The 17,784-nt window shown below is 43.0% G+C and overlaps 1 protein-coding gene across 1 annotated transcript in view; it reads right to left on the bottom strand.

The window, feature by feature from the left end:
- The window catches only part of dse (dermatan sulfate epimerase), a 112,818-nt gene that overhangs the window by 57,104 nt on the left and 37,930 nt on the right, over positions 1 to 17,784 (bottom strand). Inside the window, exon 2 of the mRNA XM_070885336.1 lies at positions 14,307 to 14,774. Within this exon, the coding sequence (XP_070741437.1) occupies positions 14,307 to 14,722 (416 nt within the window). The 5' untranslated portion in view covers positions 14,723 to 14,774. The remainder of the gene's footprint in view (positions 1 to 14,306; positions 14,775 to 17,784) is intronic.

The raw sequence follows: 17,784 nt of genomic DNA, 5'->3' as shown, positions 1-17,784 counted from the left end.
TATGTCTTTACTAATCTTTTTCTCTTTCGATATCTATAGAAGCTTTTGCAGTCCATTTTAATGTTCCCTGCAAGCTTCCTCTCGTACTCTATTTTCCCTGCCCTAATCAAACCCTTTGTCCTTCTCTGCTGAGTTCTAAATTTCTCCCAGTCCCTTGGTTCGCTGCTATTTCTGGCCAATTTGTATGCCACTTCCTTGGCTTTAATATTATCCCTGATTTCCCTTGATAGCCACGGTTGAGCCACCTTCCCTTTTTTATTTTTACGCCAGACAGGGATGTACAATTGTTACAGTTCATCCATGCGGTCTCTAAATGTCTGCCATTGCCCATCCACTGTCAACCCCTTAAGTATCATTCGCCAATCTATCCTAGCCAATTCACGCCTCATACCTTCAAAGTTACCCTTCTTTAAGTTCTGGACCATGGTCTCTGAATTAACTGTTTCCTTCTCCATCCTAATGTAGAATTCCACCATATTATGGTCACTCTTCCCCAAGGGGCCTCGCACAACGAGATTGCTAATTAATCTTCTCTCATTACACAACACCCAGTTTAAGATGGCCTCCCCCCTAGTTGGTTCCTCGACATATTGGTCTAGAAAACCATCCCTTATGCACTCCAGGAAATCCTCCTCCACCGTATTGTTTCCAGTTTGGTTAGCCCAATCTATGTGCACATTAAAGTCATCCATGATAACTGCTGCACCTTTATTGCATGCACCCCTAATTTCCTGTTTGATGCCCTCCCCAACATCACTACTACTGTTTGGAGGTCTGCACACAACTCCCACTTGCGTTTTCTGCCCTTTGGTATTCCGTATTTCCACCCATACCGATTCCACATCATCCAAGCTAATGTCCTTCCTTACTATTGCTTTTATTTCCTCTTTAACCAGCAACGCCACCCCGCCTCCTTTTCCTTTCTGTCTATCGTTCCTAAATGTTGAATACCCTTGGATGTTGAGTTCCCAGCCTTGGTCACCCTGGAGCCATGTCTCCGTGATGCCAACCACATCGTATCCATTAACTGCTATCTGCGCAGTTAATTCGTCCACCTTATTCCGAATACTCCTCGCATTGAGGCACAGAGCCTTCAGGCTTGCCTTTTTAATACACTTTGACCCTTTAGAATTTTGCTGTAAAGTGGCTCTTTTTGTTTTTTGCCTTGGGTTTCTCTGCCCTCCACTTTTACTCATCTCCTTTCTGTCTTTTGCTTCTGTTTCCATTTTGTTTCCCTCTGTCGCCCTGCATTGGTTCCCATCCCCCTGCCATATCCCCCTGCCACATAATACCAGTTAATATGTCAAGGGGGATGCATTGTTGTATCTCTTGGTTTATGCTATTGTTTCAGTAGATACAGTGAATGTCAACTCTGGAAGATAAATAACATGGGATACGCTTACGGAGTGACTGATGTCAATAAACCCAAGAAGGCATCTGTAGCAGACCTGAAATTGCAAGAAGCAACCAAGCTGAATATTTTTAAAGCTAACACCTAAACCAATAGAGGTAATCTGTAAATACCATCATAGAATGATAACAGCACAGAAGGATTCGACCTATCATGCCTGTGCCGGTTCATTGGTAGAGCTATCCCACTCCACTTCTCTTTCCACATTGTAAGAGAATCAATGGGTCTGAATTCGCAGCCCCTACAGGTGCGTCCGAGATGCGCATTCACCCATGGGTTTAGGCATGTATTGCGCATGCGCCTTAACCCGGAACTTGCGATATTGACAGATCGCAGCATCCCCGGGAAAAGGGCTTCCACGGGCAGAGAGTTGGGCTAGTTGCCCAACTTCTGCCCAGCGAATGCCCTTGAAATTCTTAGCACTAAATTTTATCAGTGTAAGACTTTTAAAGGACAGAAAAATACATGTTTTTCAATAATTTAAGTATTTAAATAAGGCAAGTTTATTTTTAGACTCTTTAAAAGATATACATTTTTGTTTTAAATAATTAATTAAATTCCATTTTGACTAATTTTAAATGTGATTTATATATTATATATTAGGTGTTTGTGTGTTTTGGGGGGTATTCCCATTCATACTTATGGTGATTCCATTCACCATAAGTAATAAGTATGAATGGGAATACCCAGACTTGGATTGGTTAGACCGGCCCACGTGATCTCAGGGACACATACGAAATGCCTAAGTCCCTGGACCTCTATGCAGGCCTTTGCATTGAGGCTCAGGACCAGAAGTTTCCGAACCTCCCGGACCACCAGGTAGATTCATAGAAATCTTTCAGGTCGGAGGCATCCGCCCGCAGGAAGCCTCTGACCACAATTTCCGGCCCAATATGTTTTACATTGGTTTTGTTTTAATAGAGACAAAACTATAATATGCAAATAATTTGTTTAAATCACATTTTCATAAGCCCTTCTCAAAACTCCTCGTTAGAGAAGCTTTTGAAACACAGACTTTTATCACAACAGGGTGTGCCGCGAGTCCCTACATCAGAGGATTGTTTACATCAGAGGATGGTTTGGGGGGGGCGGGGGGGGCAATAAATAAGAAGTAATACTCTGGTGTGAAAAACATATGAATGAGGCCTCTCATCTGTGTTTGGTAAACGAATTGAAACAAATGAGTAGTTGTTAAGTATGAGGTACGGTTTGCATTTACAGAAAGCAAACACCAAAACAGTGCAAGACAGATGCTATGTTTTGTTGGAGAAGGAAGAACAGGACAGAAGGAAAGAAACAGTGAGACTTGGAGAAGCCATCTTCATGATTTATTATTAAATCTATAGAGTAAGTTTTGGACGCAGGGCTAACATGCGCTATTCTGTATGGTTGATTAGGGTGTTTAAAATTAATGATACGTCGGCAATAAATGAAGCGAGTTATCAAACATATTGCTGTCTCTAGTAATATGTCTCTAGACGACGGCTGGACCTCTCTAGTTGTACGAGTCTGTTAAAAGGGTAAGGAAGAACTTATTCAACAATTGGCAAGTCAGACCAGGAGCTAAGATTAGAAATTGATTACACTGTTATTTATCCCAGTCTATGTTAGGATAATTGAAGTCCCCCATTATCACTATTCTGTAGTTCTTGCATCTTTCTGTTACTTGCTTGCAAATTTGCTCCTCTACCTCCTTCCCACTATTTGGTGGCCTATAGCAGTGGTTCTCAAACTGGGATCTGCAGCCTCTCGGGGGTCCGTAGAGACTTTCCAGGGTATCTGCGAAATAATGTGAGTAACAGTCAGCTCAGTTTACAGTCCCACCTTATTCCGTGGATTGAGCACACTAACTCTGCAAAGCACGGCTCCCCAGTTGTGTGTGATACTGCAATTCTTTGATTTTGTTAGCGGGTGATTAATTATGGAGATATAAGAACATAAGAACATAAGAATTAGGAACAGGAGTAGGCCATCTAGCCCCTCAAGCCTGTTCCGCCATTCAATAAGATCATGGCTGATCTGGCCGTGGTCTCAGCTCCACTTACCCGCCCGCTCCCCATAACCCTTAATTCCCTTATTGGTTAAAAATCTATCTATCTGTGATTTGAATACATTCAATGAGCTAGCCTCAACTGCTTCCTTGGGCAGAGAATTCCACAGATTCACAACCCTCTGGGAGAAGAAATTCCTTCTCAACTCGGTTTTAAATTGGCTCCCCCGTATTTTGAGGCTGTGCCCCCTAGTTCTAGTCTCCCCGACCAGTGGAAACAACCTTTCTGTCTCTATCTTGTCTATCCCTTTCATTATTTTAAATGTTTCTATAAGATCACCCCTCATCCTTCTGAACTCCAACGAGTAAAGACCCAGTCTACTCAATCTATCATCATAAGGTAACCCCTCATCTCCGGAATCAACCTAGTGAATCGTCTCTGTACCCCCTCCAAAGCTAGTATAGCCTTCCTTAAGTAAGGTGACCAAAACTGCACGCAGTACTCCAGGTGCAGCCTCACCAATACCCTGTACAGTTGCAGCAGGACCTCCCTGCTTTTGTACTCCATCCCTCTTGCAATGAAGGCCAACATTCCATTCGCCTTCCTGATTACCTGCTGCACCTGCAAACTAACTTTTTGGGATTCATGCACAAGGACCCCCAGGTCCCTCTGCACCGCAGCATGTTGTAATTTCTCCCCAGTCAAATAATATTCCCTTTTACTGTTTTTTTTCCCAAGGTGGATGACCTCACATTTTCCGACATTGTATTCCAACTGCCAAACCTTAGCCCATTCGCTTAACCTATCTGAATCTCTTTGCAGCATCTCTGTGTCCTCTACACAACCCGCTTTCCCACTAATCTTTGTGTCATCTGCAAATTTTGTTACACTACACTCTGTCCCCTCTTCCAGGTCATCTATGTATATTGTAAACAGTTGTGGTTCCAGCACTGATCCCAGTGGCACACCACTACCCACCGATTGCCAACCTGAAAAGGACCCATTTATCCCGACTCTCTGCTTTCTGTTAGTTAGCCAATTCCCTATCCATGTTAATACATTTCCTCTGACCCCGCGTATCTTTATCTTCTGCAGTAACCTTTTGTGTGGCACCTTATTGAATGCCTTTTAGAAATCCAAATACACCACATCCATCGGTACACCTCTATCCACCATGCTCGTTATATCCTCAAAGAATTCCAGTAAATTAGTTAAACATGATTTCCCCTTCATGAATCCATGTTGCGTCTGCTTGATTGCATTATTCCTATCTCGATATCTAGATATACAGGCACTCCCCTGCTCATCATTAAAAGATAAATCCACTTGCAAATCTCCTTTAATAAAATTGAGGTTGTCAATTCTTCACCTTCTCTGACCTTTCGAATCGGCGCCTACGGACCCTAGCCAACTGTTCACCCCTGCTGGGAAAAGAGGCGGCGAGTAGGCAGTTAATCACCCTCCCCCTCCATCCCACACTTTCGCCCTCACTCCCCATCCAGGCTTTCTGCGAACTACATCTACATTCAGGTGCCGACTTGCTATTGAGGAGAAGTAATTAAGAGTCTAGCACAAGCGGGCGGAATATATAAGGCAAAATGGGAGGATTTTACAGTAATAAATGGATAGAGACAGAGGAGCATGCTGCCAAATCAAAATTTCAGGGCAAATCTCTGCTCACTGACTATTCTTAATAGCTAAAGAAGGATGTGAAAACATAGGCTATGCATTTGAAAGGAACTATTTGTGCAGACAGAAATTAGTCACAATTTCACAGCCCCTTCTATTAATATAGATATTAATAAATTAATTCTATATTAATTAAAATTAGAATTCATATTATGTTCTAAAATTAGAATATACATAGCTCCTTGCACTAGATCCATTTATGAAATATCATTTTCTGCTGTGGCAGCCAAGACAACAAAGTACAGGACCCATCTGGAAGTGGAGAATGATTTAAGAGTGTCATTGTCAAACCTCACACCTGGGATAGACAGATTCTGCAGTGAGAAGCAGGCACACCCACCTCACTGATATCTGTAAGTAAATCGCTGTTTTCTCAAAAGCATTATTAAAATACTCTTTACATCCAGCACTTTCATATTATGAGTACTGTATTATATAGTATTATAATTTAGATGTGGGGTCCTTCATTACTAATCCATTTGAAAAGGGGTCCTTCAAACAAAAAGGTTTTAGAACCGTTGGCTTATGATATAAACCCAATTGCGTATTAGCTCCAATACTGTTGCTTAATTCTAACCAAATATACTCTGTCTTTGGCCCCTCAACTACATCATCCCTCTCCAATGCTATAATAGTTTATTTGATCAATAGTGCTGCCTCCTCCTATCTTTCCTGAATACCTTGTAGCCAGAAATATTAAGTTCCCAATGATTCCCTTCTTTGAGCCAGGTCTCTGTTATTGTCACTATATCGTAGTCCCATGTGGCGAGTTGAGCCTGCCGTTCACCAACCTTATTTACCATATGTATATGTACTGAAAACCCATCGAAGGCTGCTTCGCATTTGCCCCTGTCTGATCCCTCCAATTCATTACTATAGTGCTATATGCCTCTCTCAGTCCTCAGTGAACCTTGTTTCTCTCTCTAATGTTTCATCCTGGTGCCTACCGCCCTGCCAAATTAGTTGAAACCCTCACCCACAATACTAGTTAACCTTCCAGTGAGGACATTGGTCCCAACTCTGTTGAGGTGCAACCCATGAAATCTTGAACAGGTCCCTCTATGAGTCCCGCAGAACTGGTCCCAATGCCCCAGAAATCTGAAGCCTTCCATCTTACACCATTTCTGCAGGCACGTGTTAATCTATTTTATCCTACTATTCCTATACTCACTAGTGCATGGTACTGGGATTAATCCAGAGATTACTACCTTTGAGATCTAGCTTTTTAACTCCCTCCCTAGATCCTGAAACACTGACTGCAGCGAGTCAATCCTTTTCCTTCCTGTCACATGGACCAGGTTGTCTGGCTGTTGCCCTTCTCCCCCTCAAAATGTTCTGCACTCACTCAGTGATGTCCTTTACCCTGGCACCAGGGAGGCAACACTCATGCGGCACTCAAGTTGGTGGTTTGCAGAATCATGGCCACAGTTTCCGTCTCCTTTAGCAATATCTGCTGAATTGCACCAGTGTAATGTTAGAGTTAACTTAGACGGAGTGTTTCATTGATTTTACTAAAGATAAACACCAATAAAACCTTCAGACATTCTAGAAGGAATTCAATCTGCTTTTACATTGGTGAACAAAGTATTGGCTCTGAATTACATGAAAAATGCCATTAATATCTGCTTTGTCTTACAGATGGATCAAATTTATTCTGCTATCACAGTGTCTGGAAAACACAAGGCTTGTCTTAACATACAATTCAATTTTCTATATTCTAATTAGCTCTTTTCTTGCATTGTTTAAAAAAAGGTTCAAATAAATTTTGAAAGGCACTGTCTTCCCGGAAAAAGTGCATTTTTTCTGGTTGGGGGCTGGAGACGAGCTGTACATTGTTTTTGTCAAAAGACATCATGAACAAAACATGCGATGATCCAATTTATGTTCTTGAACTTGGAAATAATGAAGAACAATGTTGTCAACCATTTTTTTCATGAAGAAGCTGCACATTTTAAATAATATAAGCAGGTCATTTACTGAACATTGCTTTACTTCCAATCCTCCGCGCCCTCCCCCCCCTCGCCCTCTCACCCTTGACGGTGTTGACACTTCACTGCGTCACTGTTGCGCAAGGCTTGGCCCCCTCTTCATAGATGAGTCTGCACAATGAAAGCTATCAACTATTTGACTACATGGGACATTACAGTCATGCTCAAGCTGGCTCAATATCCATACATGTACACTCTGCTATATAGCAATCCTGTTAGAAATCAGGACCCAGAATCTTGGCCATTCCACCCCCACCCAGGAGTGCTGAGGCCAGCTGTAGCACCCATACTGAAAGATATTGATCAAACCTGGCACTTTTCTAGTCTATATGGTTCAGTCACTAACTCACTGCCTTCATTAGTTGAGTTATTAGGGGCATCCAAAGGTGCACCTACAGCGCAGATTAGGAAGTAAAACAAGAAATATGGGAGTCATATGGATGCATTTTTGTGATAAGCTCAGTTTCTAAGTTCATTGAAGTAAAATATTGATTACATTTAGTTCCTTTATATGAACATTTAGGCCACAGCTTCACTCTGCTGTTCATTATTAAGACTAAACTTGGCAATTTCTCACCAGTTAATAGCGTGGGGAAGAGAAATATTTCCTGAAAGGAGGGAAGAACTCATATAGCTGTCTCAAAATGTAACGATTTTATGTTGCCCTCTTCTCCCTTCATGTGAGGAAAAAGCTCATGTGCCAGATCAGGACAGGTCTGTATGGGTAGAGCTGCGGAACACCAAAGGGCAGAAAACGCTAGTGGGAGTTGTGTACAGACCACCAAACCATAGTGAGGTTGGGGACAGCATCAAACAGGAAATTTGGGATGCGTGCAATAAAGGTACAGCAGTTATCACAGGTGACTTTAATCTACATACAGATTGGGCTAACCAAACTGGTAGCGATACGGTGAAGGAGGATTTCCTGGAGTGTCTAAGGGATGGTTTTCTAGACCAATATGTCGAGGAACCAACTAGAGAGCTGGCCATCCTAGACTGGGTGTTGTGTAATGAGAGAGGATTAATTAGCAATCTTGTTGTGCGAGGCCCCTTGGGGAAGAATGACCATAATATGGTAGAATTCTTCATTAAATGGAGAGTGATACAGTTAATTCAGAGACTAGTATCCTGAAGTTAAAGAAAGGTAACTTCGATGGTATGAGACGTGAATTGGCTAGGATAGACTGGCGAATGATACTTAAAAAGGTTGACGGTGGATAGGCAATGTCAGACATTTAAAGATCACATGGATGAACTTCAACTCTTGTACATCCCTGTCTGGCGTAAAAATAAAACGGGGAAGGTGGCTCAACTGTGGCTAACAAGGGAAATTGGGGATAGTGTTAAAACCAAGGAAGAGGCATATAAATTGGCCAGAAAAAGCATCAAACCTGAGGACTGGGAGAAATTTAGAATTCAGCGGAGGAGGACAAGGGTTTAATTAGAAGGGGGAAAATAGAGTATGAGAGTTAGCTTGCAGGGAACATAAAAACTGAATGCAAAAGCTTCTATAGATATGTGAAGATAAAAAGATTAGTGAAGACAAATGTAGGTCCCTTGCAGTCAGGAGCAGGTGAATTTATAATGGGGAACAAAGAAATGGCAGATCAAATGAACAAATACTTTGATTCTGTCTTCACGAAGGAAGACACAAATAACCTTCTGAAAATACTAGGGGACTGAGGGTCTAGTGAGAAGGAGGAACTGAAGGAAATCCTTATTATTCAGGAAATTGCGTTAGGGAAATTGATGGGATTGAAGGCCGATAATTCCCCAGAGCCTGATAGTCTGCATCCCAGAGTACTTAAGGAAGTGGCTCTAGAAATAGTGGATGCATTGGTGGACATTTTCCAACATTCTATAGACTCTGGATCAGTTCCTAAGGATTGGAGGGTAGCTAATGTAACCCCACTTTTTTAAAAAGGAGGGAGAGAAAACAGGGAATTATAGACCAGTTAGCCTGACATCAGTAGTGGGGAAAATGTTGGAATCAATTATTAAAGATATAATAGCAGAGCATTTGGAAAGCAGTGAGCATGGATTTATGAAAGGGAAATCATGCTTGACAAATCTAGAATTTTTTAGAATGTAACTAGTAGAGTGGACAAGGGAGAACCAGTGGATGTGGTGTATTTGGACTTTCAAAAGGCTTCTGACAAGGTCCCACACAAGAGATTAGTGTGCAAAATTAAAGCACATGGTATTGGGGGTAATGTACTGACGTGGATAGAGAACTGGTTGGCAGACAGGGAGCAAAGAGTAAGAATAAACAGGTCCTTTTCAGAATGGCAGGCAGTGACTAGTGGGGTACCACAAGGTTCAGTGCTAGGACCCCAGCTATTTACAATATACATTAATGATTTAGATGAAGGAATTAAATGTAATATCTCCAAGTTTGCAGATGACACTAAGCTGGGTGGCAGTGTGAGCTATGAGGAGGATGCTAAGAGGCTGCAGGATGACTTGGACAGGTTAGTTGAGTGGGCAAATGCATGGCAGATGCACTATACTGTAGATAAATGCGAGGTTATCCACTTTGGTGGCAGAAACACAAAGGCAGAATATTATCTGAATGGTGACAGATTAGGAAAAGGGGAGGTGCAACGAGACCTGGGTGTCATGGTACATCAGTCATTGAAAGTTGGCATGCAGGTACAGCAGGCGGTGAAGGCGGCAAATGGTGAGAGGATGTGAGTATAGGAGCAGGGAGGTCTTACTGCAGTTGTACAGGGCCTTGGTGAGGCCACACCTTGAATATTGTGTCCAGTTTTGGTCTCCTAACTTGAGGAAGGACATTCTTGCTATTGAGGGAGTGCAGCGAAGGTTCACCACACTGATTCCCAGGATGGCAGGACTGACATATGAAGAAAGACTGGATCGACTAGGCTTATTCACTGGAATTTAGAAGAATGAGAGGGGATCTCATCGAAACATATAAAATTCTGACGGAGTTGGACAGGTTAGATGCAGGAAGAATGTTCCCGATGGTGGGGAAATCCAGAACCAGGGGTCACAGTCTAAGGATAAGGGGTAAGCCATTTAGGACCGAGATGAGGAGAAACTTCTTCACTCAGAGAATTGTGAACCTGTGGAATTCTCTATCACAGAAAGTTGTTGAGGCTAGTTTGTTAGATATATTCAAAAGGGAGTTAGATGTGGTTCTTACGGCTAAAGGGATCAAGGGGTATGGCGAGAAAGCAGGAATGGGGTACTGAAGTTGCATGATCAGCCATGATCATATTGAATGGTGGTGCAGGCTTGAAGGGCCGAATGGCCTACTTCTGCACCTATTTTGTATGTTTCTACATCTTTTACTTTTTTCTCTTCACTAAAACTGAAATTCAGCTCATGGTACCTGCCAAACTGAGGGGAAAACAGCATGGCAACACTCATGGCAAACCAGCACCTCCCACTTTGGCAGTCAAATGCCAGTCGCCTACATTATTCTTAAATGTAAAGACGCAGTGCTGAACTGGATATACAGGTTACACAGAAAATATTGATGTCCCAATACAAGATCCCTGGCTATTCGACAAGAGTGTTTGCATTATACTTGCTTTTGTAATGAAGAAACTGTTCAGAAATACTTCAGATACTTTCAAAGAAGTACACTGATTGTCATTTACATCCTTTGTATTTATAGACTTTATGTGCACTAATACATTTTCTTTTTTTTTGTTCTTTACAACTCAGATACACTAAACTAAGCAATGAAACAAATGGAGAGGACTGACTGTTGCAGTGAGTTGGAATATCTTCTTTCATTTATATAAATTAGATTCATCTTAGACTTGATTAGATGGAAGTATCTAACCTCTGCCAGCTACACAGATCCTGAATGAAAAGTTGGAGAGTGTAATGTATTTGCTTCATGGGTTCTTTGCTTAAGAATTCATAGCAACACATTGCTATCAAGAATTACTTGGTTTATTAACAAAGGTTTAACAATCACACTACGCATCACCAGTTCATCCACTAAGTTCATAACTGCACACCTCATCATGGATGACCTAGACCCAACTGACTGGGGTTGTATTGAGTCTTGTGAACATCACGTGACTGGCTAAGCCACTCACAATGCAACAGCTCTACAAACCTGTGAGCATACTCACAGGTGCATACATTACGGGGGTGGGGGTGGGGGGGTGATCCTAATTCCTAATTTTACATTTAGTTTACAGCATGAAACTAACAATAATTTGACACTGATTAGTAATTGCAATACAAGGTACAGGCCAACTGAACTAAACTGACAATACAACACTGAGGCAGTAGATACTCTCAAAATAGATTAAGGATCAGGAAACCCATTTGGCCCATCTTATCTTTAGAACAAGTCAAAAACTCCTCCATCATAGCATTCAACTGCTTCTTGAATGACTGTAGGGTTTTTGCCTCTATTACCCTAACCAGATGACCATTCCACAAGAACTTCTTAAATTTACCTTTCAATAACCTTATCACGTCCCCTGTTATTCTAGTGCCATGATTTAACTTGAGGTAGTTTTTCAGATGTAGCATTTACTATCTTATTTTCCAGTCCATTAATAGCTCATTTATAGCAACCAAAATAATCTGAATAAAAACATGATTCTGCTCCCATAAAAAAAAAATATTTAAAGCTCGATCTTGACAAAACCTTACTTATCAACATTTGTTGGAGGCAGAAACTGTGCCTTTTAGCTTTGCTTTCAATCCATAGTATACCTTGGAGAAATGGCAAAAGTCAGCAATGGCTAAAAAAACACAGCAGCCAGCAACTGGGGTATTCCAAACTCTCCTTTCTCTCTTCAAGTGGGTCTTGACACATCCAGAGAAATAATTTACTTTGCTGCATTGATGCTGAAGTCATGACTGCCATGAATAATAAAACTATCAGCCTGGCCCAGTGATAGCACTCTTTCTTCTGAACCAGAAGGCCATGGGGCCAAAATTGCCCACTGCTGGAAACGGGGCGCATCTACCGTGTTTCTGTTGGTTTTACCGACGCAGTGGATGCGGTGTCCTCTTGAGCAAAATTCCGCTCTTTGGGTTTTTTTCAGCGGACCGGAAATCGGTCATAATGGGGGCGGATGTGCGGCGGTGAGCGGAAGTTGGGGCGGAGGGGGGTGGCAGAGTGTCCGCCGCTGTTACTGATCAGCGTAGCACTGATGATGTCATCATGGCGCCGCATCACCATGACTCTCCACTTCAATTAAAGGGGAGGGCCTGCGCGATTTAGGTTCGGTCCACTGGGTTATCTGGGAGGGTTTCAGCCGGGCCAGCAGCCTGGCACCCAAGAGGGTGTGCCAGGCTGCCTGCTGGTGGCTCGGCCAAACCCGGGGGCATAGTTGTTGGCCCAACATGGTAATCGACCGACAAAAAAAAAACATGATGGCAGCGGCAGTAGGTCCTCCCCTTTAATGGGAGCGACATTGCCATTTTAGAAGCACCCAAACACACTGCACCGGCAGAAAAAGCTGCTTTTGGCACCAGGCGGCGGGAGCAAGATATCTTTCAATGGAATTTCGCCATCGGGGGGGTAACATTGGCAGTGCGCTCTCTGATGACGCACTAAAGGATGGATCGGCAGCAGCGGACTGGTCATCATCAGTGGGGAGGGGGAGCGGGACACCGCCGGAATACCGCAGGAGCGGAATTTTCAAAATGGCGGCCATTACACGAAAAATCGGCAGCCATTGGGGGCATAGTTTTAAGGTGGTTGGTGGAAGGTTCAGAGGGGATTTAAGGGGGGGCTTCTTCAGGCAAAGGGTTGTGGGTGTCTGGAACTCACTGCCTGGAAGGGTGGTGGATGCAGAAACCCTCAACACATTTAAAAGATGCTTGGATGGGCACTTAAAGTGCCGTAACCTGTAGGCTTACAGACCTAGAGCTGGTAAGTGGGATTAAACTGGATAACCTGTTGTTGGCTAGCGCAGATACAATGGTAAGTACTGCAGGGAATCGAATACGGCCAGGGTGATCTCCTGGACTAGTTTCGATCACCTGGGTGGGTCGGAGAGGAATTTTCCCAGATTTCTTTTCTCCCCAATTGGCCTGGGTTTTTTTCTGGTTTTTTTCTCTCCCAGGAGATCACATGGCTCCGGTTGGGGTGGAGTGTAGAATGTTTTAGTATAGGGGCTGTCGCAGTTGTGTGGGGCAGACTGGTTGGGCCGGATGCTCTTTACCTTTCTGCCATTGTTCATTGGTTTATATGTAACCTTCAGGGCTGCTGACCGAGGGCCCTGTGGCTCTTTGTCGGCCGGCGGGGACATGATCGGCCGAAATGGCCTCCTTCCGCGCTGTAAATTTCTGTATTTCTATTGCACTCCGCAACGTGGCCACCGATTTTTGGCGGTAACAGGCTTTAAGGGAAGGGGCAACTTTGGCCCCCATGAGAACCTTAAAACATAACCTAGCATAATATTTCAGTGCAATACTGGGGGAGAACATGTTAGAGGTGCTGTCTTTCCGATGCAATATTCAAATATGGCCCTGTCTGCCTGCTCAAGTGGATATAAAAGATGTTACTATTTAAAGAGTAAGTGAGTTATCTTGGTATCCAACTCCGGTTGAACATATTACTAGAGGTTTCATCACATGACCTCCCATCTCCAACCATCCCACCATTTGTCATCCAACATGTCCCTCCTCCTGACACAGTCTTCCCACACCAGCTGGAAAGAGAACCACACTTCCTTACCCGTTTGGTTTATTCATGACTTGTCAGTCAAACAACATTTTTTCTCATCTCAAATATTTTTATAACTAATACTGAAAAGTGTTCAAAGTAAATGAAATAAAAATGCATGTTTTAATGCCTCTACGATGTTTCTCCCAATTTGCTTGCAGCATTGATCTGGAGATTGATGTTTAATTGCTGGAGACTCCAGAACAACCCTGGAGGTTTGGCAACCCTACCCAAGTCAAAAATGATATAATGCGGCCTAATCCATTTGGCTACCTGCCCAGCTGACGAATTACCTATGGGTAAATCTGATTTATCAAAGAAAACTTTAAATATGTAAATAAAACATAAACTGATGTCTACTCAAAACGATTCCCCATTTTGACAATGCTGATTTTTTTCCACTCTGCAGGAATAAAATTCCGAGAGTGCACTGTAATAGCAGATCAAACGCTACTAAAACCGAGTTTTACATTTGCGCTTGTGCATTTACTGATAACAATTAAGCAGCTCCCAAAAGGCAAAAATACATGCTTTAGAAAAACAAGACAAAAATCTACCAACTAGGCTGAGATGCCATCCTCTCCATGTAGTCCATGGCAAACGCCACAGCATCAGTTCTTTCAGGAAACAGTACACAGAACATAGCCAGTACTCCCAGATTGTTGCCATAGATTTCATTCCAGCGGGCACTAAAATGTTTAGGATCCCAGGGAGGCAGGTACTCCCTTGGGCTTGATAGCATGATCTGTACTGCGTCCCGAATCCTGTTTGTAATGTGCTGGTGAGTACTTTTCGCCTTGAGCCGCAGATCTTCGACATCTCCTTTACTGAAGTATAGCATGGGGTGACCATCATAATTCCCATTCATATAGTGGATGCCACCACCAGATTTTTCATTTACTGTGTGTGCCAATAGGGAGCAGAACAAATTTATGAAAAATACGGCTGGTACTCCATGTGTGTATGTCTTCATTGTGGCATCAGCTCCCCAAAACCGACTTCCGACCAAATCATCTTCAATAACTCTAGAAAAGAAAAGCACTCGTCACAAAACAGAATTACTGCTACAAGTCTGCGTGTACAGATGTCGGGGGGGGGGGGGGGGGGGAGGGAAGGGCAGGATCGGGCACAGTTGTGATGCAACCCTTGTTAAAATAGCCTGCCAACATTCACAGCCATGGCCCAGACATGAGCAGAATACTGAAGAGTAGCTGGCACCTATGGCAGATTATCCAGCATAGGTAAGTGATTTTGGGAGAGTATGGGAGAAAATTGGGGAGGTGGGAGGTGGGGCGGGGGGGGGGGGGGGGCGGCGGGGGGGCAGGGTGAGAAATAAACCATAACCCTGCAAATGCACAGAAATTCCACATCATTAACCGAAACATTAAAAGCAGTGTTTTTAAGGGTTGATACAAAATACAATTAACTGCTATTTTACACTGAAAGTTACTGCTGATTGTAAATACAGTGTATATGGTTAGTGTGACTTCAATCAGCCTCATTCGAGTCAAATTAAACTGTCCCAAGTGCGCAGTAGTACCAGACATGTGAGCATCAGTGAGAGCCTTGTGCAGGTTGGATACTCACAGCTAAGCACAGCTCATGGATTCTGAGCTCCAGCCTGTTTCGCATTATAATCTGGCAAAGTCCATCTGTCCCAGCCCGTACTGTTCAACATTATTCTTTAGTTTACTCTGGCACAATAATTCATTTTTGTAAATCTCACAGAAATGAGGTTTTGGAAGCTCTCTAAAATGAAAGCATTGCATCAGAGAGCACAACCAAACTGAAATACGTCAATCACATTTTTTGATCCAGTGCCATCAGCTGAACTAATATTACGGTTTATGGTTGGGAATGTATACTTCATTCAAAAGGTAATTAATGCAGATATACATAACAATCAACAACTTTATTACATATGTTGATTAATATTTGATGCTCTTAGGAAAATGTTAAGTTCTTACTTCTAATTTTTAATAAAAGAATGCACAATGTGAAAAAACAGATCTATTTTTTTAAAGAATGCTATTGAGGTTGAATACATTATGATGTATAAAATATTTACCCACTTCTGCCTTCCATAGACTAACACTCTTGGCTATGAGGAGCAATTTTATATTGAAGGTCAGCATTGATAGCTCCACCGGATCTGGTCAGAGTGTATCCGTACGGACCAACAGAACGGAGCATAGTTTCATTTCTACATGATGCTTTAGAGCTGTGACTCTCTAAACCTGTACCAGTGAAGGACAGTGCAAAACTCAGCTCATACTGGTTCATGGAGCAAATCAAAGCTGTCAAATGATATAATTACAATAAACTGCATTGTTCTCCCATGGATACATTGATGAGTTCTGGTGGTGACATCCATGAACTACAGAGTAGCTTCAGTTTGCGACGATTCATCTTAACAGGCATTGGTTAATAGCGCATGGCTGCCAGTGAATTACAAAATACTGAATAGACGGTGATTCAATCAAGAAACTTATGTAATGTAACAAATTGTGACAAGTGCTGTGCACATATGTGCTGTAATGCTTTGGGGGCTTTATGCTAAATACTTCCTTGGATTCTGTGTTGCAGGCCACTCCGTAAACGAATTTTACATACTTTATGAACCAGATTGGTCTTTATCTGCCCAAAGTCTAGGTAAATGTAGCGAGACCCTGGGGTACAATGACAATGGTTCTCAAATTGAGAAATCTTATCACTGTAGTCCATATGTATATATATATCATGTGTTGCCAAGTGATCTCCTTGGGGCCGAAATTGGTAAAGGGCAAGGGCCGCCCAAGTGCCACCCAAAGGACCGCTGATGGCCGCCGAGATACCTGACCGTACTCTGGGCGGGATTTTCATCAAAAAGGTCCTTGAAAGGGCGGCCGGCGGCAAAAGAGGAACTTACGCCGTCAATCTGGGTGGCAGCGGGCGGGAGCTCTCATTTTCGGCGGCTAAGGCGCTTGCCCCCCAAGTGCCGCCAAGGATGGAGTAGGGCCCGCGGAGGGTCGAAGAGCTGCAAATAAAAAGCATTTTAAAAAAAACATCGGAAGGCCTTCAGGGGACCCTATCAAGGTAAGTCACTGTGAAGAAATTTTTTTTTAATTGTTTACGAACCTTTTTTTTTTAGCTCTTCATACTCATACTCATCGACCAGCCTCCTCACAGCGGTCCACCCCTGTTCTGGCGCCGACTCCCGCCCGCACCAATCTGGTATCTCGGTAGGCGGGAGGTCAGTTGCGCCACTTGGCCATCCGCTGTTGTCAGCGGGCGGTTCCCAGCGGTTCTCCCCTCCTGCCCGCTCCAGACCAAATCGAAACTGGCACTGAGTGCAACTCGAGGAATGTCAGCAGTAAAGCCATCAATTTCGGCCTCCTTATTTCAGAACACAAGAATATACACTCTACCAGATTCTTCGGCATAGAAATTCGGGAGAGCCCAGTTTGGGGGCAGAAACATTCGCAAGGCGCGAAACCTTGCGCCAGGTGCAGAAGTTTCGCCTCTCATTATATATTGGGGTTACCGCCACAAAAGGAAGTGGAACGCTAATGGGAGGTGCAAATTACCCCAATTTCTCCCGCCTTATCTTCAGAACATGAAAAAATATACACTACCAGATTCCTCATCTTCAGAACACGGGTGAAGATACACTCTACCAGATCATGGATCAGGTTACAAACCAACTGACACATTTATTGAATATTAAGCAGCTAATTGAACACTAATCATTACAAACCATGTAGTTACAGTCCTGTGAAATAGCTGTACTATTTTCCTCCCATTACAACAGTGATCGCACTCCAAAAGTACTTCATTGGCTGTAAAGCGCTTTGAGACATCCAGTGGTAGTGAAAGGCACTATATAAATGCAAGTCTTTCTTTCTATGTCAAAACAACAAAGGTGTTGCTCTTCTTTTAACCCTCAAAAGAAAGATGACCCATAAAACACATTCACTATATATGTGCTATCTCAGAGCTGTCTGATGGCCTTAGCCTGACTGACTTCTTTTCGCAATACAGCTAAAATATGACTCC

This window comes from Pristiophorus japonicus, chromosome 7, assembly GCF_044704955.1.
Source record: "Pristiophorus japonicus isolate sPriJap1 chromosome 7, sPriJap1.hap1, whole genome shotgun sequence".
NCBI lineage: Eukaryota > Metazoa > Chordata > Chondrichthyes > Pristiophoridae > Pristiophorus > Pristiophorus japonicus.
Note: the sequence above shows the minus strand (reverse complement) of the source record. Positions and strands in the feature narration are given on the sequence as shown.